The sequence below is a fragment of the Amphibalanus amphitrite genome, unplaced genomic scaffold, assembly GCF_019059575.1.
Source record: "Amphibalanus amphitrite isolate SeventyFive unplaced genomic scaffold, NRLGWU_Aamphi_draft 000094F_arrow, whole genome shotgun sequence".
NCBI classification, from domain to species: domain Eukaryota; kingdom Metazoa; phylum Arthropoda; class Thecostraca; order Balanomorpha; family Balanidae; genus Amphibalanus; species Amphibalanus amphitrite.
Window position 1 is genome coordinate 463178 of NW_024881590.1, and position 25790 is coordinate 488967.

Here is a 25790-nt window from a genome sequence, read left to right on the forward strand (position 1 = left end):
GATAGGTATGTTTTCGTGAGGAGAATTGTACGCCATCGTAATGAACCGAGTGGTAGGGTGAAAACCGATGGCTCATGTAGACGGATGCCGCTAGAAGGCCAAGGGCGAGGGTCATGGAAAACATTTTCTGACACAAACATTGTCGATCAGTCACAAATGTCACTGAGGAACGGATAATGAAATAGGCGCTATCCACTTAAAGGAAATAGTTCACTTTCACGAAATTATTTTTTTTTGCAACGATTTATTATTTTTTATGTTCAAAATAATCAGCAAAGAAAATAAGACCTTTTTATAACAAAAGATTTTTTTTCTATATTTTGATATAGGAAGAACTTTTCAGTTTCTGTAAGGCACACGCGATCCAGTATGAAAAGAGCATGGGTCCCGAAAATTCTTCAGAAACAGAGAAATTATCGCAGCCACCGGCATTTGGGCGATCTGCTCGATCTGATAATGTTCCCCTGAATGTCCTAATTGATCAGTACTAGAATTTCTCTAGAGTTCTCGTAGATAATTTCTTTAGTTTCTGAAGAATTTTCGGGACCCATGCTCTTTTCATACTGGATGGAAATATATGCAAGGCACACATCCTCAACGCAAGACACCTTTTTCGGGACGAGAAATAGAATATCTTTGCCTAGGGTGATCGTTGGGCTGTAAAAGCTCTTGATTTATGCTCGTCTCAGCCCAAGCTACGGAACTGCTATTCCAGTTCAAAACCCATGTTAAAAAGTGAACTATTTCCTTTAAGACGGTACTTTGGCCACATCTTCATTTTTAGATTCAGAAGTTTAATGCAAGATATCATGCACTTTGAACGTTTAAATATCAGCACCTATCAATCTCTGATATCTGTCCCATTATTGTCCGTTTCGCTGCCAATGGGCGCACAGCAAGAGTCACAGAAGTAGGTGGGGGTCACTCCCCTTGTGAGCTCTGCACTCTGCAGTGATTCAGCATCTTTGTGTGCCGCCTGCTACCCTGGCCTGCCGTCTGCTACACCGGGGCCGCAGAGGACGTCGTGGCGGGGACCCTCTCGGTCAGCCGGGACACTGAACGGGTGAGGTGCCAGCCAGCCGGCCCACATCTGTCTGCCTCTCACCCGCTGACCCTAATGATACCCACTGACAGGGCAAAGCGGAACAAAAACACTGGTCAAGGACACGTCTTCTGTCCTGTCCGCTCCGACAGGGTCGAGCGGTATTGATCCGACACAGGTGCACGAATCGCGTCATCTTTACCGACGACCCAGGCTCATATTTCTTGGTAGCAACATGAGGAAGTCGATCGACCCGGTATCCTGGAACAGGGTTAGCTTGCAGCCCTCATAAATACGCATGCAGGACCTGTTACGTTCCTTCGTTTCTTGAGCGTTAAGAATAAATGAATAAGCAATGCCGAATTACTGAACAGAGGAATATGACACCGCCAGTTTTTCTCCTTTTCTCTCTCTCTCTCTCTCTCTCTCTCTCTCTCTCTCTCTCTCTCTCTCTCTCTCTCTCTCTCTCTCTCTCTCTCTCTCTCTCTCTCTCTCTCTCCCTCTCTTCTGCTTCTCTCTCTCTCTCTCTCTCTCTCTCTCTCTCTCTCTCTCTCTCTCTCTCTCTCTCTCTCTCTCTCTCTCTCTCTCTCTCTCTCTCTATCTATCTCTCCCTCTCACTTCTGCTTCTCTGTCTCTTTGTTTCTCTCTCTCCCTCTGTTTCCATTATCTGTCCCCTCCCTCAGGCCTCAGTCCCCGCCCCTATATTCCCTCCCCTCCGTTCGGCTCAGGCCTTTGACCTCCCGCGGCCGCCGCCAATCGATCGGTGGCGGCCTTCCAGAGAGCGGTGCGCCTCCTAACTCTCACGGCCAACCGCAGTCGACACGTGCCCGTGAGGCACGTGTCTGACACAGCCGGAACACACCCGGTAACGTGCCGAACGAGGGTCATGTGCCACTCCGCCCCCTCCCGCTCCTTCGCACCCGGGCGGAGACGGGATAAAAACAGAACAGTTGCCAGTGGACGGTTTGGGAAGCGGACGCTGACAGGAACACGATGGCGTCAGCATTACGTGTGTGACAGTTTTTGGGATCGGCTGGAAAACAAGGACAGCGTCACCGTCTCGTGAGTCAGTCCTTTCATAACGGAGTTTGCGATTCTGAGATGAAATCGTGCTGTCACTATAAACGGCAATGACTTCTCAAGTAATATTTATGAGAAAATAACGAGCAATGGAAAACTTGCCAGCCTGCGCCATAGCAGTGGTCCGATCGTGCCGGGTAAAACTGACATTTTAGTAGAAAATGTTTTCTGCGAAACTTTTAAAACAAATCTTGTACGAGTTCAAATTTTACCAGCAGGGCAATCCCTCATCGAGAAGCGAAGAATACATTTTAGTTTAGAAAGAAGAGGTCACTTGGGAAATTTGACCGAGGGTCGAAATCATAACGTGATAGGAGAATGGCATGAGCAATCGGTCGATCCTGTAAGCGTACGTGGCAACCATTCACTTCTCAGGAGAGGTCAACTGAGGTGACCTGATGACCTGACCTTTCATGAGCTGGAGCTGAAATTTTCGTAGGTATGTGCCGGCTAAGCGGAGCGGAAGCATGGCCGCTTGAAAAATATGAATCGGAGCCACAAGATATGTATATCTTCCGCTCGGATCCATGAAGAACTTTCTATGTCCCGAGGTTTCTAGTAAGTTAATTGAGCGTCCTGCTCAGAAACGCATCTCGTTATTTCGATCAATGCAAGAGGATTACGCCTTTGAAATAAATATTTTCGAGACAACGAAAAGTTCATAATATGCATAAAAAAGTAATCGCATACTGGGTGGGCTGCATCACGAGTCAAATACGCATTTCCTTGCAAACGTCCGTGGATCGCGGGCATCGCGGGCAGTCCGCGGCGCGGTGCGACATGACCTATTCTGGAGTGGTGCGCTGCGCGGTATTGGCGGTGCATCTGCGCCTTATCTGCGCGGAATGGGGCCGCTCCTCTGCTAGTTTGGAATTTGGAGGGTGAATGACGTCACGACACCGCCCCGACCGCGCCACACAGGCGGTGATGTGACGGGTCGGAGAACCGCGGTGACGGGAGCGAGGGCCGAGCCCGCTCCGCCTACCCTTTCTGCGGCAGGGGCTCCCCAGGGTGAGGGACCGGCTGACGCAACAGGTTGAGGCGGGGCGGGTGGACTGTGCACCAAGAGAAGGTGGAAGAGGCCAGCGGTGGAGAGAAAATGAGAACGAGGGCTGACGCCGCGCCCATCTTCGACTTCACCGAATAGTTTCGGTTTACAGTTAGGTCAGGGTCGTGGTCTGCAGACTGACAGCAAATGTGAGCGGAAGGAAATGTCAGTCGGACGCGACAGCGAATGCTGCATGCACACTGCACAGCTGACTACAGCTGATAGCTTTCACTGATTGCTACCCAGTACCTACGCTAGAAGTGTGCAAAGGCAGGCCATGATGCCAGATGGAAATGCATGCATCATGCAACTGCACAGTCTATGTCTGAAAATGGAAGGCAACGCTGCATGTGCAATGACATGAATAAATTCGCCCATCTACCGAAATTTCATCGTGGACGTAGGTACCCAAACGGTAAACACACTTCTCCTTCATTACCTTCAACCAGTTCAACTTACGCTATCCATCTCACTCACAACACAGGCCAAAATTTAGTTTTCATGTAGGCCAACTTCTGATCTTCGAATGATAATATGATCGCGCCTTTCGATGATATACCTACCGTTTTAACTCCTACCTACCTACGCTCTAGCCCATAAGCCTGACACTCGTATGCTCCGAATCATCATTAACATTAGGCCAGTGACATATTCGAAATATCATTGAAAGTAGGACGGCGGCGAGTGCACGGCTGCACGCCGCTGTTTGCAGTTCACAGACTGAGTTTGACAGTCGCTGGCCTCAATCAGCTCTCGATCAGAAGCTGGTGATCTGACGGTGGCCAGTCGCCGAAATCAATATAAACAGTGGGGGTCTGCTATGGAACGAACACATGTCTGCTGGAACAGATTCGCCCAGGACCCCTTCTCATGTCTAGACAGAATGCTTCTGAACCAGGGACTCGTGTGAAGGTATCTGAAGAGAAGGAGTTGGTTTATTCACCTACCACGCCATGCGAGGTCAGAATGCGAGCGTAGGACATGAAACGCATGTGAAATGTGTATGTAAGAAAGGCATAAGCATGAGAAACATGCGTTTCTTATGCTCATGAGAAACGCATGCTCGTTATCATGGGCACGTATTGCTAGGGCTTTTAAATTAATTTTAGAATACTGAAAACCATTCTCACTGCACAGCGCCATCATGTTGAAATAAAGAATTAAGTTGGGGCTCCAGCTCCACCTGGCTTTTATGAAAATACAATACACCCATGATTCAAACAAATCTAAAAAAACATAAGTGGGCGGCACCTATAGCTGGACCGGGGAGCACTCTGCGTTACTCATTACGACTGTAACGCTATCCCCCAAACGCACCACCCTGTCCCCCCCCAAAATAGGTAGCATTGCATCACCATGTTCAACCAACCCTCGGCGGCCCTTGAGCTGGAAACTGATGCAACAGAGCTGCCCGCCCGACGTCCTGAGGGACGGGCCGTCGTGACTGAGCAGGCCGACTGGGAGGGCTGCCGACCGGACTCTTGATCAGATGACGGCAGCGGGCGCCGGCACTTATGTAACGACCCCTCATGGGAGGCGTATGCAGTCAGCTGACCGCCCTCCAGCAGCAGGGCGCCCAGTGACAGTCCCAGAACAAGCACATGGGTGCCGTTTGGGAATGTATATTTGGCTGGTGCGAGATTTTGGGACGTTCGGAATGAAATGAATGCTCCATATAAATATTCATATGTTCATTTGTTTATAAATTAGCAAAAATTACCAACAGGGATAAGCTCCATTGGCAGGTGAAATGTTTTAACCATCCATGGCTAGACGCGACCGAAGCAACAATGATTGGCAGGATACGTATGTGGAAACAGCCAGGCCGTCAGCCGTCACCAAAAACATTGCAAATACGCGGTCTGGTCATGATCACAATTCGGAAACGTACGCGGTGTGCCAATACCGTCAACACATGCCAGCCAAATGCGTCAATTCGCGATCAATCAGCTGATCTGTCGTAATTCGCGGCTAGGCCATGCGCATCACTCGTCAAAATTTCGCGGTATTTGGCGGCGCAATATTTTGGATACGTCGCCACACCACGTCGCAACAGGAGAAACCTGGAGAAACCCAACGTTCACGAATCTCCGTGTAGCTCCTTCCGCGCATTACTTCTTCGCTCAACCGCCAATATCCGGATTCCGGATTAAGTATGACCTCAACTACAGGCCGCCCCACACCGGAACTCGCATGCGGGTTGCGAGTTTTTGGGTTTTTGGGTTTCCTCAAAATCAAATAATGCGAACTAAGCTGAGTGACCCACACTACCATCGAACAAGCGAGTCTGCATGTTATTAGCTTGCGAGCCACCTTGCATCGCATTCCAAAAGTTAATTTTGAGTCAACTTTCGATTTTCCTCGCTGCGAGGTCTGCGAGTTCTGCGAGCTTTGCGGGTTTTTCGTTGAAGTCGAATTTAGGTTCGTTGCGCTGGGTTTGCGACTATATGTAATTTTATGAAGGTGTACCGGCTTCACTGCATTAATAAAGTTACCATAAGGGAGCGGTCTAATCACTCTATGAATTAGTATTATGCCCGTAAGCTCAAAACCCGCAAACTCGCAATCCGCATGCGAGGTCCGGTGTGGGGCGGCCATTAGAATGAAGTAAGGCGGTCGGGATTGCTCTGTTACTGGACAAATTAGTAATGAAATTTCCCGTACTGCCCGGAAAAAAGCGTCGTTAATATGTTGCCTCAGGTACATACCACTGCAAATACCCATGGAAGTCCATAGAAGCTCTGGATTTCAGGTTATTACCAGCCTACAATCTTCATGCATTTTGCGATATCCTCAGGAAAACCCACTGGCAGTGGCTCTGTCTTACATGACGAGACAACGCCCGATACACATTCAGACCAATAGTCCCCAAATAATACAACCGGACCGGACGCGAAAAAAACGCACATAAATCGCGTGTGAGTTGTGCTGCGAGATAAGCCATGGACGTGGGCCTTGGGGTGCCTGAAAACCTGAGCGACTCTGCGACAAACAACGAAAGACGCTCTACTTAGTCCCAGCCTGTACCGCATGACCCTATCAGGACCACATGCCCCCGGCAGCGTTTATGCTGATAGAGGTCCCAAATCTGTTATCCATGTCCTTGGTCAGAAGCGACGCAGGACAGCACCAGGCCAAGGTCCCGTGACGCACGCACGTACGATACCACAGACACCGGCAGTCGGCACTCGTGCTTATGCGTTGCAGACATCAACAGTCAAATAGTTCTGTCTTGTGATGAATTGATATGTGATGTTTGTGATAAGTTGTGAGCCAAGTCGGCAAAAATAATACAAGCTTATAACTTTGCGGCAACCGTTACCACAGTCGCGACTGCGCTTAGCTCTTTAAAAAACAAATTCATTATGCATTATATTAGTACATTTTTGGCATAACAAAAGCAAACAAGTTTGTAAAAACAAGCAGATCCCAACCAGATGACTGAGCAGGGACACCCTGTGGCGTTATCACGGGCCGTACAAAGGAGAGCGCCGCGGCGGAGGTAGTGATAATGCTGCCACCTGTAGCACGAATTCGGAACTAACGTCAGAGCGCAACACAACCATCTGCAGAGTTCCTGAGCAGCCACTATGTCTGAGCTTCGCTCCGGCCTGCGGTTTTACGCCATACCCAAGGGAAACTGGCACGCAAGACTCCCTGTGCTGCACTTCCACGAGTGGAAAAACTTTGCGGCTGGGCCCGCGGAAGGCGACAGGCTGGTTTGCGTCCCATGCCTACCCCAAACAGGCCAAAACCTTGTTCCTCATAACACAGCAAGCCCCTGTCGTCCCGTGAGCCCCCAGCCCTGACCCCGACCGACCCGTTCAAGGTTAACTCACGGCGCCAGACTGATCCTGCATGACCAGGTCAATGCCTCCCCCCCCCCCCAGTCAACACTGCAAGGCAGATCTGTGACCAGTGACCGGCGTTACTGACGGGCGGAGTCACAGTGAGACAGAGGCAGAGAGCTAGGGCATCACAGTGAGACACTGCCGGAGGGCGGTACCGTCAACCAGGTCTTCTCTGTCGGCCCTTCGGCAGCCCGCGGACTGACCTGGAGCGCTGCCCTGGCTCGTCAGGTCAGGTGAGATCAGGTCAGGTCAGCGTCCGACCTTCCCTAGCCGTGTGTCGGTGCGCGGGTCGGCGATCAGGTTTTGTACGGCTACCAAAATTTCGTTGATGGCCGTCTGTAGCTGCCGGAGGTCTCGGATGTAGAGCAGTCGCAGCACCTTGGCCGCTCGGTTCAGCACCGGGTCGCCCGTGTCGAACCCGAGGTCGGCATCGTCCAGCGGGAACGCCGTGCCCTGACAGACGAGAGAGAATACCACTCAGCATGATTACACAAAACACAGCAGCCACCGGGCGAATACGGTCCAAATTTGCAGCAATTGGCAGTAGACGGGGATATCATATGCGTACTCCAGGCTGCACGTAGAGCTAATTTGTAACACCATAAAATTATTTTCATATCTTCAATTAAATGAATAAAACATAAAACAGTTGTAAATAACGACTCCTCTTCAAGGCACGCGTTCCGATGTGATCAGCGGACATTAAAGACAATCATACTGGCATCGGGCAGCGGTAAGTAATACCTGTGACCGGTCGTGACGGCGCAGTCCTCACCTTGACGACGATCTGGCTGGGGTCGGCCAGTGCCTGGCTGTTGAGCCGCTCACTGACCAGGCTGCAGACCGCCTCCAGAGTCACCAGGTGGTCCGGGTGGCTGGGCACGTCCAGGATCGACGCCAGGCGCTCCACGCCCGACACAAAGTCGGCGCTGTTGACTGCCGGGCGAGAGATGATGGCCGATCAGAGATAGACGGTGAACACCGAACAGCAAATGCAGTAGCGTCAAAACTTGCTTAAATGTGTAATTTCAACCAGCATCCAACTGAAACGAGCTGTCATGGTGCTGTCACGAAAAAGGGCAATACATTATTCGAGGAATGGAAGCGGCAGCACAGACGCTGGAAAGCAGTTTCAGCGCCACCTGGTGGCAGACAGCTGAACTAAAGCTTGATTTGGGCTGCCGATTCAATATGCGGCTGAGAACGCTACTCTAAAATACATCTTTGTTAAAATGTCAGATAAATAGCGCATAATGACATCAGTAATAATTCAGAAAGGTCTTTAATGACAGCAGTTGATCAGACATTGGTACCAGTTTTCACAGTCGCCGTCGTCAATCCATTTAGACAATACTGACAGTCGAATGCGAGCGTGACGATCACTGTAACCCACGACCAGCAGACGTTGTGCAAGTTCCGTCCTCCGAGCACTCCACTGCATAAATGACAGAAACGATAGAAACTCGCCTATAATGCACTGGTTTGCCACATGTGTACTCACAATCTAGGTTGTCTAGCGGGTTTTGTGACGGCACTTTGGGAGCGTTCGCCCGTTCAGCGGTCCCGTTGCTCTGAACAGACTGGTACTTCTTCAAGTTATCTCCATAACTCTGTGGATAGAAAATGAACACTCATTTAAAACCAGGACGATCACACAAGTTTGAGGGGCCTGCAACGAGCTGTGGTGTGCTTCCAAATGACACGACATAGTCCGTCCCGAGACCGGGCCGGTCGTTAACGACGGTAAAACGGCATCGGTCCCGGCCGAGCCGATTCCTCCAATGCACGTCAGTGCCGCAGAAAACGCACAGCCTCATACTAAAACCAGCCATGTAATTGAACATTTTACTATGGACTAGCATGACCTCCCAAACTCTCCATTGCAGCACGATATCTACATAGGCCCACTCGGGGCACCTGCCGTCCCAGCTCACCAGTCGGACGGCGCGCCCGAGCAGCCAGTCGAGGGCGCCCGGAGCGTCCTCTCCGGACACGGGCGCCGCCAGCTGCTGCAGGTACTGCTGGTAGGCGGCCGGCCACTGGTCCGAGTCGAGCTGCCGCAGCGGGCCGCGCGCCTCGGCCGTCAGGTGGCGAATCTTCTGCTCCTCGAGCCAGAGAGCCACCGAACGCAGCTGGGCCTGGTCTGAGAGTGGAGATAGCGGACATCATCACAGACTGTGACAGGAAGCAGCATAGACACTAGACATCAAGCTGGTACATGCTGGGCTGGGCTCTTGGATGGTCTCTTTCTGCTGAACAAGCATTTTAGACCCCAATGGGTCTGATGGATGAGGCTCTCATTTATATACTATTCTGTGATGGCAAGGGTATATTCCAAAGATAAATGAAATGAGATTTTGAACGTAAAGGTTGTCATGAGCTGATGACCAATTATAGGAGATACAGATAGCGAATCTTTAAGCTTGGTGTTATCACCTACAGTTGTGCTATATGTACAAATTCAAATCACAATTAAAAATAGGTTAACATCAGGCTAGTCTTTTGAAAATTAAGTAGATGATAAACATTTATTCCCAGACACAGAGCCATGCTAGATGAATACCTACTGACAAAAAATGTTTGTCAATTTTCATACAACCTGCAATTATGGATATATTTGCTATTGTGAACAATGCCCAAGCCCAGCTCAAAACTTAGAAAAACAAATCATGCAACATACGAATGTGAATATCCTCATCATCAACACTTCATTCATTAAGCATTTTGAAAGCAGTCAAGTACATACAACAGTGCTTTCTTACCAGTATGGTCAAAGTCATCCGCTTCAGGGTACTGCAAAGCCTTCAGCTTCCTTCGGAACATGGCAATAAATGTCTGAAAAAGAATTTCATAAAACACTCTGAGTTGAGAGTAGAGTCAATGATACTGCTACTGGTGAAAGGCCTAGATGAGATTCATAACATTATATATTAAAGCATTTCTAAGTCGTGCGGGCATGTCAAATCAAAATGTGGAAGTCTAAAATTTGAATTGAAATGAAAATTTGCAATGCACACACTGAACACCTTGGGGCTTGGCCTAAAAGAGAATAGGATCAGAATTCAGAGCATTTGGCCATAAAGCCTCAGCCGTCGAGTTGCCCCTGCCTGAATAAACAAGCAATATGACCGCTTACCTACCGTAAAATATTTATAGAATCAGAAATTTGAAAGGTTTTGTAACACTTTTTCACTTTTTGCATTATAGAGTTCAGTGACTTTTTGTGATCCACTGAACTTTCCCCGCGTTCGATGTCTCTCGGACGACGAAGATTCTACGCCGTCCGGCCAATCACGTTCCATAACTGCAGCCGAGCCCCCGCTGACCTTGGACGTGATTGGCCGGACGACGTAGAATCTTCATCGTCCGAGAGACATCGAACGCGGGGTTTGTGATCCCATCCCATATGCAACAACAGCGCCGAATTCACTACCAAATCGGAAGCCGGCTAATATTTTTTCCATCCGAGCAAAACTACATATATCACTGAGGATCGTATTTCTGCCATTTTCACTTCCATTATTGATATCTATAACTTCGACTCAACATTCAGCAATTCGTCAATAATCATTTATCTAAGGGCCTGGTTAAGCTCAACTTGAAATTATTAATACCTACCTATTTGCGATCGGTAATGTCAGTCAACAAAGAAAAGTTTTTGGTAGGTAAGGTAGGTATAACAATTTTGCTTTCGTTGCTTTTATTGAACCGCATCTAGGACCCTCTGAATACAAATTGTTTATTTCGCACCACAGCCCATCCGTAGATGCGTGCCATCACCAATATATTTTCGTTATTATTACTCCTATAGGGCAATGACCGGCGGCGGCCGTCGACCGGGCGTTGGGTAAAGCTCCCGTGTCCATGGCACCAGCAATAATGGCGACCGGCATCGACCTGTAGCCACTCTTTGAGCTGGCCTTCAAGGAAGGTCCGCTGGCGTCATTGAGTGGGCGGCGGCCGGTCGATGGCGATGTTGACTGCTGTCGCACTATCACAGATAGCCACCGAGTGAAAAGCACCGTCACTGTACCGAAGGTGACGTCCGGCCCTCCAGGTAGGTATTAAGTGGTTGGTTGCCAACATCACAATAATCGATCTGCATTGATGAATGCGTCTAATGACCGTTCAAAACTATTGGCGAAGTGTGTGCACGAACCCTCTTCTTCTTCTCATTTCTATTGAGTTATTTTACAGGAGTGTCTCTGTAATTCAAAGTTATTAGGTACACCAAAAGTACATACATGGGCTAACCAACCACTCTTTTGCTGGAGGGCCGTCCATCGTCCACGGCATCCCCAGCACGACCCGCGCCAATTGTTACGGGGTCATTGACAAGGTCAGTATGATTCCTTGAGCTTCTTATGCCTATCGATAGGCGATAGCCTCAAGCAGCTCACGGCTTCAGCAAATATGTCGCCGTCGGGCGTCGGCGCTGTGCACTCTGTGCGTTTTATTAAAAAAAGTTTACATTCGAAATCGAAACTCTCACGGGAGTTAGCAGAGCACAATGCAGATTTGCCCGTTCGCTCTTCGTGACTCATTTCTTGCCATAAGATCGATTAGCGTTGCGATGACTCTTATTTGAGAAATGAAAAGTGGTATGGGTCTAGGTAAGGTCACGAAAAAAACATCATTTGTCCAATGTAAAAATTACGTTCTGACCATAGCACTAGTTAATTAAAGTCGCACTGTGGCGTGGAAGGAGCAATTTCATTGTCCTGTCTTTAGCAACTTCGACGATTTTTATAGTTGTACTGTAATTGTTCATTGTTCATAATTTTATAAACGTTTTGAATGCGTATGCCTCGCACTCACCCTTTCACCAGGGCTAAACTGGCAGCTCTAGCTTCGGTCGATCGACATTGAGGGGACGGGGACGGGTAACTGTATGTAAGCGTACCGACTACCGGTGCCGCTGTTGCTGCTGTTTACGGGATTGGTCAGTCGACGGGGTCGAACGCGGAGCGGTGCCGAAGTTCCTGAGCTGGTGCCGTTTCAAGAGAGGCTACATTGCAGCTCCTGTTTAACAAGTAAGTAGATCATTCCAGTAGACCTACTATGCGTTTCAGACCCTGTGGAACAGTCCTTTTCGGCTATTTCCCGTTGTATATACGTTTGATTTTAACCAAACTTTGGCATTGGTAGTTTGAGTTCCCTACCTAATTTTTATCAATATGGTCTATTAACAAAAAATGAAAAGTAAAGGCACTTGTCATTGACTGATAATGTTAAGCTCGTCAGATCCCTGCTTAGAGGCTGTCACAGGCTGGGCGCTGTCTCCCCTCTGATTGGTCGTGACACACTAGCACACTGCGGCTTGACTCCGCCCACTTGCAGTCCAGCCTCGGGTCATGTCGGCGGCAGTCGCAGTCGCCGCGCGCGCGGCGCAGAGAAGTCGGAGCACTTGCTTGCATGTCATGAACTTTTAATAAGTTGTTCTACGCAAATAAGGACGGAGGAAGAAAGAGAAAGGAAGAGGAGACAAAGTGACAGTGAGACGAGCGCCCGGTAAACGTTGGCTAGTGGACAACAAACAATATGCATAAACGCTAGAGCAGAGACAGGAGACAAAGACGGTAGACGAAAGACAGACTTAAAGATGGTAGACCAGAGACAAGTGACGAAGATAGATATTAGGCTATAGACGAGAGACAATAGACTATAAACCTATAGACGAGAGACTGACAAGGGGGAGTGAAGGATGGGAGATCATTAACTCTCGATATTGCATATCTACATTTTCAGATTGAGTCAATCTATATCGTTCCCTGTTTTATTGTTTTTTCGGGCCTAAGATCTATCAACAATATTCTTAAAGTATTTTGGAAATGTCATGGAAAGATTTACCTATTATTTTCACCCAAAAAATCATCCAACTTTATTCTTTTAAACTAAAAAAAAAAAAACGAAATACCTACCAATACCTACATATGTGGATATCCTCAATTAAATAAGGCCGTTGAATGCAAGACAGTCCGATAAATTCTGTCCCGTTACTCTTTAAATGCACAATAGCCTGCGGAAGACGGCTGCGGTGAGGCTCGCCATAAATTATTGAAAAAAATTTATTTAAAGTCTGTAGGGAATAACATTATGTAGCTAGAAGGAGTGCTTATCGTTTTATACATACGCCGATCTGCATTGCATTCTTCATCCTTATTCTCTCCGCGCGACCGCCCGCGAGATACGACATATATTCACGCAAGGATATGTGTGTGTGTCTCGTTCCAGTCCGTCAGAGCTCCGCACCGCTCTGACCCCGAGCGGCGAATGACCGGTCCCGGTGTCGCGGCGCAGTGGGCGGAGCTTAGCTGCGGCGCAACAGCTGACGCTGCTACGCCGTGCTAGCCTCTACCACGGCACAAAGTTTTCCGATCAATTTTTACCATTACAAGTCAATGACAAGTGCCTTTCATTTTGACATTTTGTTAAAAGACCATTTTAGTAAAAATTAGGTAGGCCCTTGAAACTCATTGTGTCAAAGTTTGGTTGCAATTAAGCGCATAGGTAACGAGAAAAAGCCAAAAAGGACTGTTCCAGAGCGTCTGAAATGCGTAGTAGGTCATTCGACATTGCCTTATCCATAATGCTTTATCAAACCTTCAACCCCTCACCTATCCGTGATTCTATCCTCAGGATACAGAAATCCTTCTCCTCCACGCCGCAACCCCCTTCCGGGCTGGACAGGCAACTTTATCTCATGCGGGCTGCTCCCTTGGAGCGGCACCGCTGCTCCCGAGGGAGCGCACCCCGTAGCCGGGTGCAGTGAGTGCCTTGGGGCTGGGTGGCCTGTCCTCTGGACGGGCTCAGCCCCGGCGACTCACTAAGGTGCCTGCCCAGACCAATGTCTCCCCCTACTTCCTATCATCCTTCCGGCTCTGCAATGGTCTTGTCGACCGAAAGGGCCTAACCCAACAAAACAAAAAACAAACAAAACTTCAACCCCTACAGGTTTGATAAAGTAGACGGTCATTTCAAGCTAGAAATTTGATAGTCGTCCAACCTTTAAATAACTATGCATCAACTAAGTAATTAGTAAATTACGTACCTTTAGGTGTTTTCCAAGCAGTAACCCTCATGTTCCAAACTCTAAACATTAGTCCTGGCCGTACCCATCGGTTTTCTACATAGCAGACGACGGGGTGGGGATGGGGTGGGGGGTGGGGGGGGGAGGGAAGGAACATGGAGGTGGAAACGGTGCCTTCTCGCCGCTTCGTCCATGATTGAGCCCTTATTCCCCCGAAACAGAATGTGTGGGTCGTTATTACAAGACGCGGTGACTGGTAAGGTGACCAATTTCAATGTTCCAGGTAAACCGGTAAGCTCTGAGGTCAGGTCAGACTCAAAGGCACTTCTAATGATATATATATATATATATATATATATATATATATATATATATATATATATATATATATATATATATATATATATATATATATATATATATATATATATATATATATATATATATATATATATATATATATATATATATATATATATATATTTTGGAAACGGCCATCTTAGGGCTTACTGTCTCGCCACAGCCCAACGTCAGTTTAAAACCGCTCAGATCACGAAATTGGATCAACGAGATCATACTTGTATTAAATTGTATTTGACTCGCGAAGTATTTACGGGCGTGCGATCCTATTGACTTTTATGTATGTACCCATTAGTAATAGTGAGGTTGACTGACCTAATCGTGACCTTTATGGGAAATCCTAGATAAACTTTTACAGCTTGTGACTTGTTACTCATGTGAGACCTCAGGGGGCTACTAAAAATTAATTTCCCTTTTCTTAAATCCCTGGAAAGGCACTGGGGGTAGGGAGGAGTGAGGAGTGAGTGACGTTGCGAAGTTGTGACATTTTAGGACGGTGCAATGACTCATTTATGACGTTATAGGCTAGTGCCTGACCTGACATTGTGGCTGATACCCGACTTCAATAAAAGATCAGGTACCACAGCTTTCAGCTGTCTATTGCCAACGTGTTTTAAGCAACCACGAAAAAAGTCTGAGGCGGCACCAACCCCCTTCGGCCGGGAAAGGTTACCGGTTAAGCTCTGTCGCTTGTCTCTTCGAAGCTCAAATCATGGAAGCAACAATAAACCCGAAAGGCAGACAAATCGTGTTGTTACAGGGGAGACCCGGGAGGCATGGGCCCCCGGGAGGTATGCAGGCCATCGCAGTTTTGAAGAAGTGTTGCGTTTTTTTTACACATTTGACCGCGTAAACTGGTAGCAGCCATTTCGTTATACAACACACGTGATTTCCAAAATCATCCTCAGTCTTCTTTGGCAATGAGCGGTGATAATGCGTTTTTTTTTGTCCTCTTCGAGTAAAATACGGTAGGTAGGTACATACAGAAAATTCGTGATAGATTTGAACCAGGCTCGTTTTATTTTGTCATGCCATCGTTAACATAAAATTTGAAGCATGCAAAGTAAGACTGGATAGACAATTTGAGGCTTTCTTGCAAGATTATGAGCTAGACTCATAGCATTCTGGCGTCCTAACCGGGAGGTTCGGGCCACCCACCCCCGGTGATACTAAATCAATGAAATGATGCTTTCATTGAATGTCCTCTTCAATAAGTTTTATTTTTGTCGCACAAGGTCGAAAATTTAAGTACAAATTGCATTCGAACAGAAATATATTATTTGTCTTATTTCATGGAACATGATTAGAGTTTACCAAAATACATATGTGCCCAAGTGACCTCCGGAAGTAAGCTGTTGTCCGCTATATGCGGTACCTGGGACCTAAGTAGAGATTGCAATCCCGGGATGGGGATCCCGGGATCCCGTGGGGATTTTAATCCCGATCCCGATCCCGAAATTTCGCCAACCCCGGGATCCCGAAAAAATCGTGTTTTCACCAAAAAGAAAGAAAGAAAAGAAAGACGAATGCAGCTGCTGCACGAGTCTTGTTCAAACTGTTCATAATACCTACTACGTTACAGAAAGCAGAGAAACTTTTTAGCTGGCACCCCGTCTCGGCCGCCCACAATCGACCGTGCTGGTAGCTAACGGGGATCACCCACAGCGGTTGGGCCGCTTAAATACGTACGAAAAAGGACCCCCGAAAGCCAAAAATTGCAGCATCAGTGCTGCAGCATCTTTAACAGGATCACGGACCGTTCAGCGATTCTACTTGTTCGTCCGTTGCCGGAACAAAAGAGGTCATCAAGACAGTGTTTGAGCTCGTGTCGCAGAAAGATGTCACAGATGTCGCGCAAGTGACGGCTGAGCTCACTGATTCAGACGTCGAAGACGGCGAGTGGAGCCCTCCCAGTCACTAGTCAGTGACTCTGCCCTGAAAGCGACTTTGGAGCAAAGTCTGAGAGAAATTAGTGATAAAAGCGGAACCGGAAGTAGGTGAATTGACCAAGCGACGTCTTGAAAAACGTTGTGAACTACGTATCTGACAACTATAGTAGACGCAAAGTGAGTGAGACGTAGATGTTTCGGAACCCGTCACAATGACGAGACAGTAAGCGCACTGGTCGACGCACAGCTATTGTAAAGGCCAATAAGGAATCAATGCTAGTCAAATTGAAACGCTTTCTTCACAAATCCAATCGTTGTTTTATATAAAGGACATGGTCTAAGGATGGCCTTTGGTTGCCTCTTTGTTAGTGGTAAGTTAAACACGCAAAATATGTCAGTAGAAATAAGAAAGAAAGAAATAAGAAAGAAAGAAAGAAAAGTAATAAACAAAATCATTCTTACGACCTTTTGTGACTAGACCGGGATCCCGGGATCCCGAAATAAAAGCTTTCAGGATCCCGGGATTGGCAAAACGTTCCGGAATTGCAATCTCTAGCTCTAAGAGAGCTCAAGACCTAGAGCCCAGCTACAAATATTATCTCAATGTCGAGAAAAAAATATGAAACATGCCACCGGCCCATACCTCCCGGTCCGTGGCCCATACCTCCCGGTGTATTTTCATTGATCGAAAAAGCGCATGATAAAGTTATCTCGAGACAAAATAGTTGATCCCAGATGCCTAATATCAGGCACACTTTACAGGCGAAAGGCAAATTCACGTACACAGAGTGAAAAACCAGGTCTATCCACTCCCCACTGGAGAAAAAATTGCCTTTTCACAAAACCGGTCCATGCCTCCCGGGTCCCCCTACATATAAGCTATGAGATTTCCGCTGATCTCTGCGCTCTCCTGAACATAATTTAGAAACAATCAGGTCTCCTGCTTGCATTTTATCGGCTGACGGCAGCGATGGTGCGCCCTCCGCAGACCGCAGGGCAGACAGTGACATTGATGCTCATGCAGATCTCTGGATGTAAATAACGAATTGCCACGGATTCTCCACAGACGGAGACATGGAGTCGACGGCCGGCCAGCGCCAGGTGCCGGAGGAGCTGCTCACGGCCGTGCTAAACCGACGCTACAGCGTGCCGGTGGCGGTCACCAGTCGACACCCCAAGCCGAGTGAGGACCATGGGCTTAGTGAGGACCAGAGACCGACTGGGGACCACAAGCTAGCCGAGGACCAGGGGCAGGACCACGGGCCGAGTGAGGACCACCACAGACCGACAGAGGACCACAGTGAGGACCACATTGAGGACCACAGTGAGGACCACGGACCGACCCAGGACCGCCGGCCGAGCGGGGACCAGGGTCTGGCGGCCCGTCCGCGGCTGGCCGTGCTCGGCGCCGGTGACTACGGCAGGGCCTTCGCCACCAGGGCGGTCCGCAGTGGTTACCAGGTGGCGCTGGGGTCGCGGAACCCCAACAAAAAGTAAGGCCGAGGCGGGGGTAGGCTCTCAAATGATTATTGGTAGGACATTTACAAACAGAGTAGCTTTCTTGTGCCTGCTCACGTAAAAGCACGAGCATAAACGTTGGATGCTTTCTTTGCTAGAGAGGGTGGTACCGTTAATCGTATAAACTGGGCACGTTAGAAACGAAAGCACTAAAATGCCAACGAGTTAAAAATCCCGACTACGTGCTACGGTCCGCTTGTCAGATAACACCGTTCTGATGCAGTCTGTAATCCTAAAGCCCAGCTTTTTTGTCCAGCCGCAGTCTATATGACCCCAGTCTGTCTCTCCCAGCGGCAGTCAGTATGACCCCAGTCTGTCTCTCCCAGCGGCAGTCAGTATGACCCCAGTCTGCCCCTTTCAGTCGCAGTCTGACGCAGCGTACCGGCGCCGTAGTCTGCTCGGTGGAGGAGGCCGTCAGGACCAGTGACCTGGCTGTCATCTGTGTGCCGTTCGCCTTCTACAACCAGCTGCCGGTGTCGACGCTCTCCGGGAAGGTGGTGGTCGACATCAGCAACAGCACGCCGAAGAAACTGGCACAAGGGTGAGTGGTGGACGCTTGTTGGGGAGATAGATGTGATATTTGACGGCGATTTATGAAACTGAGCAGCCAATTTTTTCTTAAAGAACATCAGCCATACGTATGAACGTCGTAGCGTAAATACACTTATATAAATGAACGGCGTCATTGCTTTCAGGGGGCCATCGAATGCTGAGGACCTCCAGAACATGATTCCTAAATCGCAAGTTGTGAAAGGCTTCAACGTCATATCGGCATACGCGTTGGAGAACAATCTACAGGGTGGAAAGAAGGTAAATTATGAAAAGCCATTTAAAGGAAAAACGTTTAAACTGACTCAGGTACCTTGCGTGTCTCTTCAAAATCATTCATTCTATTGATTGGATTTTAATAAACGTAAGTGCACAATTCAGCGTTATCGTGAACAATAAACTTATTGCGGTTCACTTGCGAATCTTAAGAGTTGATCTGTTATATATGCCGATGCAAGTCATTCCTTTTTTATTACACACAATTCACAAACCGCAAGACACAGAGATTCTTGCCCTAATCACGCACCTTGCACTGAAGCGTGATGTTATCACGTGCAGGTGTTCATTGCCGGCGACTTTGCCGAGTCGAAGGCGGTCGTGGCCACGCTCATCACCGACATGGGGTTCACGGCTGCCGACATGGGTGGGCTCGTGGCCGCCAGGTAAGTGACGTTCGTAATATGGACACTGGACGGTGTGCATTGGTGGGAACATCACTCTTGTTGCTTTCGTACTTATCGACATTTCCTTCCGTCTAAGAGTTTGGAATGACAGTGAAATTCTTTTTTTTTCAAAGTGTATTTTTAGCACTTGGAATGACGTCTTCCCTTCATAATCACCTTCAATAGCATTACGTAATAAGTGAATGTAGGTAGCTTACATAGAGCAGCATCCATATGCTATCAGGAGCATTGACCAGGCCCGAGCAAACGGGCTTGGTCAATGGTCTCAATTTATCTCGCTCCTTTTTTAACTCATCTGTCACTCTCGTCTCTCACATGTCACTTGATTGCATCACTGTTTACAGAAAAATCGAGAAAATACCTCTCCAGTTATTCCCTTCGTGGAAGACAGCTATCATCGTCACTGCTTTGATATTTATTTTCTTCTGGATTTACTCCTTGTTCAAGTAAGGGCAATAATTGCGATTATTCAACAATTTTGAAAAAAGGACCTAAATATTGAAGATGCGTAAAGAAGCTTGCGATACCTTCACTGCTTGACAATCTACAATGCAATGAAAATATTCACTGAATTTAATTTGGTTCGTAAAATGTGTCTAATTTAAACGCATGTTTTAACACTGTCGGATACGCTGGACGCCGATTTGTGTCAAAATGCGACAAATGCCTTCGAAATCACTTTCAAATGCCGTCTGTGTTTTAGTAGAGCTTTGAGTTTGAGGCCGGTCTTCTGCACAGATATCAGATATGCACCTCAATAGAGTCAGCGCGGCCCTGGGAAGCTGAGGACTTCACCAGCGTCTTGATGGTTAACTTCAACAAGGCACTGGCGATGTCGGCCATCACCATCCTGGCCGCGACCTACCTACCCGGTCAGTATTGGTTCAGCCTATTGCTGCCTGTTCATTGTTCAGTCTGTCCGATCTTCTGTTCACCTGACCTGTGACCATGTAAGGTGCGCTATTCATGTCTTAGAATATCGATCGATTTAATTGTATACCGCCGTTCGAATGCCGATCTTGAATCAGTACTTTTACGGCTATTGACAGGCATTTTGGCGGCCTACCTGCAGCTTAAACGAGGCACAAAGTACCGTCGGTTTCCACGCTGGCTGCACCGATGGCTCGTCATTCGCAAACAGCTGGGACTGGCCGCTCTAATGCTAGCCATGATCCATGTGAGTTGATGAAAGAGTGATAACGGAGCATAACAGTAATAAATAACATAATGGTAAGGTTTTCATATGTATTACGAAGATACAAAAAGAAACTCCTAGCTTGTTAAAAACGCTCTAGTTCCCAACCATGAACCAGCTCATAATTCACTCTGGCCCCTTTTGTTGGGGGCAAACATTTCAATTCGCTGCAGTGCATGGTCCCGAATAGAAACCGTAACAAAATATATAAAACGGTCACGTTACTTCGTAACCTGACCTACAGACAAACCCACTAAGCCATCAGATGACGTCAACTCCAACATCAGTCGTCATACTCGCGTGGAGAGACTTTAATCAAGGCCTCTTGCCAGGGAGTGATCATAATGAACATCTATCAATACCAGCGGATGATCTCTATCATCATTCCGTTACCAGGGAGTGATATCGATCACGATGTCGTCACCGTTCTACCTGGCCAAGGCGTACGACCGTCCGGCGATCCTTCAGGCGCGAGTGGTGGGACTCAACACCAGTCAGCCTGTGCCCGTGTTCAACCGGCTGCGCCAGGGCCGCGCCGAGCTGGGACTCAGCGTCGGTAAGGTCACCCGAGATTACTTAGACCACCAGGACCTGGATGGGATTCAGTGCTGGCGATGAAACTATGGTGATTGAAGGAGTCGGATTCGTCGATGTTTTGAACTCGTCCCGTATAGATAATCACTTGTAACATTCTATTGTTCCTTGGTACACTAAGGTGCTAAATGTGACGTTTTAAGTATCGTCTGAATAATTTGGAGCGTGTCGGAGGGAGACCTCGGCGTGGTCCTGCTGACGCCGTCTGTCCCGGGCAGGCGCCACGTCCATCTGCCTTCTGACGGTGATCGGCATCACGTCCCTGCCGAGTGTCGGCGGCGCACTCAGCTGGAGAGAGTTCCAATTCGTCCAGTCCGGTCTGGGCTGGGCGGCTCTGCTGGCCGCCGTGCTGCACAACGCTCTGCTCGGCTGGGACTTTATGGTGCGCAACTACTCGTGCAGCATGCCGTCCGCCCAGCAGGTCAGCATCGTCAGGAGATCGGCGACTTGGAGTGGTAGCTTCATGGAGAGGACGGCCTGACGTCAGAGTTCCTCATGTAGATGGCTGGGGGGGTTGGTGGGAGGTTTGATTTTGTCACTGTGTTAGCCATGACGCAGTCCAACCACCAATTTAAGTAATACCCCGCGTCAGCCGACTTTTGCACCAGAATAGATTCAAACGGAAACCAATAGCTGCGACAAAAATCTAAACAGGTTAAATTGCGCTCACCACCAATGTCTGGAATTTCACAAGGATGTCATGTCTGGTCTCTGGATGTGTATTTCTTTTTTTGTGACATTTTTTCCACTTTGCGCAGGTGGGAATCTATCTGCCGGCGATCACTGTGCTGCTGAAGATGCCTCTTCTGATTCCATTCGTCTCCAATCATCTGGCAGCCATTCGAGCGGGCTACGAGAGAGCTGGCAGCTCTCAATAGAATCAGATTAGACCGACGGATAGCGGCGGTAGTCGAGCTCTGACACAGAAGATGAAAAAATGTACAATATTCCGCCTGTGCGCTGTCAGCGGGATTGGCAACCGCGCGACTTGAGACGCTGAGATTGATAAGATGTCCCAGCGGGAACAGCGGGAGCTCGAACGGCATGAACGGAATTTTTATTGAATACATTACTATTACTATAGCTACTGGGAACAGGGGGACAGAGCTAACATCCCAGCTGTGCCCATACGTTCGATTATGCGTTTTGCGATTGTGATGCTTAGGATTGTGAGCTCTAACAATTGAAACGCATTATAGTGCTAAGTAAGAAATTACCTACCGTTCTTGCCGACTGTCGACCGACGGTCCCTTGAATTCTACCGGTGGTTAAGTCCGAGCTTATCAGTATTTAATCCACAGGGACCTGTAAGACGTAAGTGGAATTATTAATTTGCTGTTTATTTATTGAGCCGGAAGTGTATGTCGTATTTGATAGTTGTTACCTGTCATTGAGCATTGCAAAACTATTGCATTATTCTTGCCGTTCCTGGTAGGTATACTATGCAAATAATAGTAGATAGTACTTAGTAGACACTTGCACCTAAAGCTGATGCACAATGTTTTATGCCAATAAATAAGTGGTATTTATCGTGACGTGGGATGACATATTTTGTTTCTGCGTGATCTTGTGCTCGTACCATGTCACCAATAATATTATGAACTGAACGTTATCGGCGAAATACACATAGAAATAAAGTGTCAATGTCATAAGTGCCTCATATTTTTTTTTTTATTCAGGCCTCCCTCCAACGGGCACTTGTGGCCCAATTACAGGAGGGCTCCTCCTCCTCCTGGCCCTTGTTCCCCCACCCCCCAGGCTACGGCTGAAGTGGGAGCCTACCCCACACCTGGTGACACAGCCGGGGACGACGCCCGCGGAACGGGCGGAACCGGGAATCGAACCCGAAACCCGGCACCGCCCGCACCGCGGGTCGACGCCTTAACCGACTGCGCCACCAGGGCCGCAATATTCTAGCAAAGTGCCGTCGAACCGATTCTGCCTTTTCTTCGCCTGCGTACTTAGCTACTGTGACCGTAATTAAGGGGCATTTGAGTGTGCGGAAGCTCCTATAGGTACTATACACGGCCTTGCTCTTATATGCGGCCTTGCTATAGGCATGTAGTTCGGTTCAGGATGCACATAAAAATACAATAACAGTCTAGCCTAGGATACTGATAATTTAATCCCGTCTACTGACTTGGTGACATGATCCGAACGGGAAATGGGAGGAGAGGGAGGCTCGGCTCACTATCGCCCTTTCTCGCCTCCTGTGCCCCTGAAGTTAACCCGCGCCGTGCTGGTGGCCTAAACTTTCCGCCGAGTGCTGGGGGGGGGGGGGCGTTTTAACGCCCCCCCGTCTAACTCGGCTCCTGGGCCACGTAGCGACACGCGGTAAGCGGCAATCGAAAGAGCGTCGAAAATAAGGACGAAAACACTTCGGTCATTTTTTGGGTCAGGTCAAAGGTCAGGTCACCAGAGGTCACCAAAGGTAAAATGTTGACTATTTCAACATTTTGGAAACTGCCAACGGCTATCTCGGGAACCGATAGAGCTACAGCGCCGCGGAAAAGCGCATTCGATAGCCCTTTTACAGACCTTTCTGAGTATTGTTCTCAGATTTGACCTCAGGTCAACGGTTTAGGCTCCAGAGGGCAAAAACTCCAAAAATAGCCGTTTTTACGAAAAACGTTTTTTCGTCAATAACTTTTGACTCATAAGCGCCATGACATTACTTTTGCCAGCATCGTGTTCCTCTCGTTGAGACGCGTCGAATGAACTATTTGTTGACCTTGAAAGGTCATTTTGAAAATTTGACCTCAGGTCAAGGTCATGACCTGACCGAAAAGGGTCATGTTGCATATCAGTCGATCCGTATCGTCGAGCTGAACACATCTGACGTGTTTTCACCGCTCTAGCACGTCTCTATCAAAAGTTATAGCCAAAAAACTGCTGGCGACCGTTCATGACCTGAGATGACCTCAGGGGCACACAGAGGGGTCACAGGTGCATTTTTCCTATTCAGTGTGTCATGTTTACCTATGAACCGATGTTTGAGAGCGTTTTGAACGATATTCGTCCAAAAGAGGCGCATTTCAATTTTCTCCCATTGACTTATAATGGAGAGGTCGCAAAATTGACCTGACCTTAGGTCACAGATATCAAAAATCCGAGATATACATTTTATACATACTGTTACTCATATCAATCGCTGAAAGTTTCAAAGTGATCGTTCAGTCGGTGTAGCTATAGCGAGCCTTTGAACTTTTTCTGAGGTAAGGTCACTTGACGTGACCTGGTGACCTGACCTTGAACGGCCTAGGTCTGAAATTTTCACAACATGTGCGGAAATGATGTAGGAACACGTGTACCAAAAACGGCGGCGCTGCGCGCCGCCGTTTTTGAGATATTCGCGAAAAACCTGAGGGGGGGCGTAAAAACGCCCCCCCCCCCAGCACGGCGCGGGTTAAGGCATGAATATTGAACTGAATAAAGAAATGATAACAGCTTTTTTGCCTTGATATCTATCCAAAACAATTTGAACAATCGTCGCGAACCGAGATTACCGTTCAGTGCTCTCTGCGCCCGCGACAGGTCCCGGTATCATCGCCGCACGTGGCTCGGTCCCACGGGCCCCACGCAACTGACACCACCTGGTGCGCCAGCACGCAGACGAGCACAATGTGCGAGTGCGTTAGATAAACCATCGGCGCGATTGATAAGATTTGTTGAAACACGACAACATAACCACCACATGCTAGGCATTGTGTGCATTTTCACTTGTGAACGTAGCAAGTGCAGCGGATATATTCGAGTTAGAATTAGTGGCCGTGCGTTGGTTGACACTTTTACATATTACATCACATTTAAAACTTTATATTTTATGGCACCTCCATATTATCTTCAGCACCGAGCACGAGGAAGGAAGTTCTTGCACCACTCCTTCAGACACTTGTAGGTCATGAAGGCCTTATCTGAGTTGGAGCCGGCCGTGTAGGCGAGCCAGGAGCGGAATTCGCAGCCGGTGCCGAACGAAAGGAACACGTCCAGAATGTCTCTGGCCTGGAACCACGCACGCTCGGCTGTGAAATATTGACAGCAGCTGAGCAAGACAGACAAGCTACGATTACTTCCAGCCTTGAGTTGGGACACACCAACCATTTTTTTAGCTTTTAGTGGTGATAATTAAAGTTTTTGGAGACCGGAGATATTGGAAGGGCAGCCTTACTTAGAAAGATGCAAACACCAATAAAAACATTCAGCGTGACCATTTTAGTTCTGGTCATAGCATGCAACCTTGCTCAGGGTCAAATTTTCACAACTACAAAAGATAATGGGATATGGTCGTAATAGCCGTTTTCACGACGGGCTATCCGGCGAGTGCACCTAATTTGACCAAATCTGCACCTAATATCTTTTACTGCAAATATCTTTATTTTATGAATTTATTTCAGTGTTTTAATCGATGATACTCTCTGACAATATGGCAAAGCAGGCATATAAGCAATTAGTGCAACCCTAGCTGATAGCTACTTAGAGATACACTGAACCTAATTTGACCAAATCTGCACCTAATCTGCACCAAATGTGCACCAAATGTGTACCAGATGGCCGTCGTGAAAACGGCTATTATGTTACTCACCTCAAAACTGACACACAACCCATGATTACACCCACCTTGCAGAGTCCTGCTTTGCGCAGACGGCATCCGTAGACCTTTCCGATGCCAGGAACGTCTTCAATTGTCTTGCCGCCAATTGGCGTGTTGATAAAATCCACGCATTTTTGTGTTAGACACTCACTGACACTGTCTTCCATTTTGAAAACAAATTAGGCTGGCCTTAGATAATCATAAAGATGGATAACAAAGTTTTGAATTAGATTAATAACAACATACTACAACCCTACGAATAAGTAAACTTGTCTGTAATACTCATAATTTGTCATGCAACAAAAATGCCCCATACAGAGATGTTACTCCAAAAGCGCTTCCCGGGCCCTGTCATGCTGC

General features: G+C 47.9%; 3 protein-coding genes across 5 annotated transcripts; 1 reads left to right on the forward strand and 2 right to left on the reverse strand.

The window, feature by feature from the left end:
* Positions 1-6529: 6529 nt before the first annotated feature.
* On the reverse strand, positions 6530-10268 carry LOC122380275 (RNA transcription, translation and transport factor protein-like). Of its 2 annotated transcripts, none has more exons than XM_043363309.1 (6): positions 10162-10268; positions 9784-9856; positions 8956-9164; positions 8523-8631; positions 7797-7957; positions 6530-7474 (listed from the first exon to the last, which is right to left on the reverse strand). In XM_043363309.1, the coding sequence occupies exons 2-6, from the start codon at positions 9842-9844 to the stop codon at positions 7271-7273; spliced, it is 744 nt and encodes a 247-aa protein (XP_043219244.1). In that variant the 5' UTR covers positions 9845-9856; positions 10162-10268; the 3' UTR covers positions 6530-7270. The 2 variants fall into 2 exon arrangements, with proteins under 2 accessions (XP_043219244.1, XP_043219245.1); XM_043363310.1 differs by having other exon boundaries at positions 10158-10266.
* Positions 10269-11931: 1663 nt separating this feature from the next.
* LOC122380276 (metalloreductase STEAP4-like) lies at positions 11932-22481 on the forward strand. Of its 2 annotated transcripts, none has more exons than XM_043363311.1 (11): positions 11932-12054; positions 17367-17793; positions 18180-18359; positions 18514-18628; positions 18926-19029; positions 19395-19496; positions 19789-19922; positions 20100-20227; positions 20642-20801; positions 21058-21260; positions 21598-22481. In XM_043363311.1, exons 2-11 carry the CDS (start codon positions 17375-17377, stop codon positions 21715-21717), a joined length of 1665 nt encoding a protein of 554 aa, XP_043219246.1. In that variant the 5' UTR covers positions 11932-12054; positions 17367-17374; the 3' UTR covers positions 21718-22481. The 2 variants fall into 2 exon arrangements, with proteins under 2 accessions (XP_043219246.1, XP_043219247.1); XM_043363312.1 differs by lacking the exon at positions 11932-12054 and adding an exon at positions 12382-12532.
* Positions 22482-24490: 2009 nt separating this feature from the next.
* Positions 24491-25790, reverse strand: LOC122380277 (barrier-to-autointegration factor-like). Its single transcript, XM_043363313.1, has 2 exons — positions 25457-25790; positions 24491-24841 (listed from the first exon to the last, which is right to left on the reverse strand). The coding sequence occupies exons 1-2, from the start codon at positions 25595-25597 to the stop codon at positions 24683-24685; spliced, it is 300 nt and encodes a 99-aa protein (XP_043219248.1). The 5' UTR covers positions 25598-25790; the 3' UTR covers positions 24491-24682.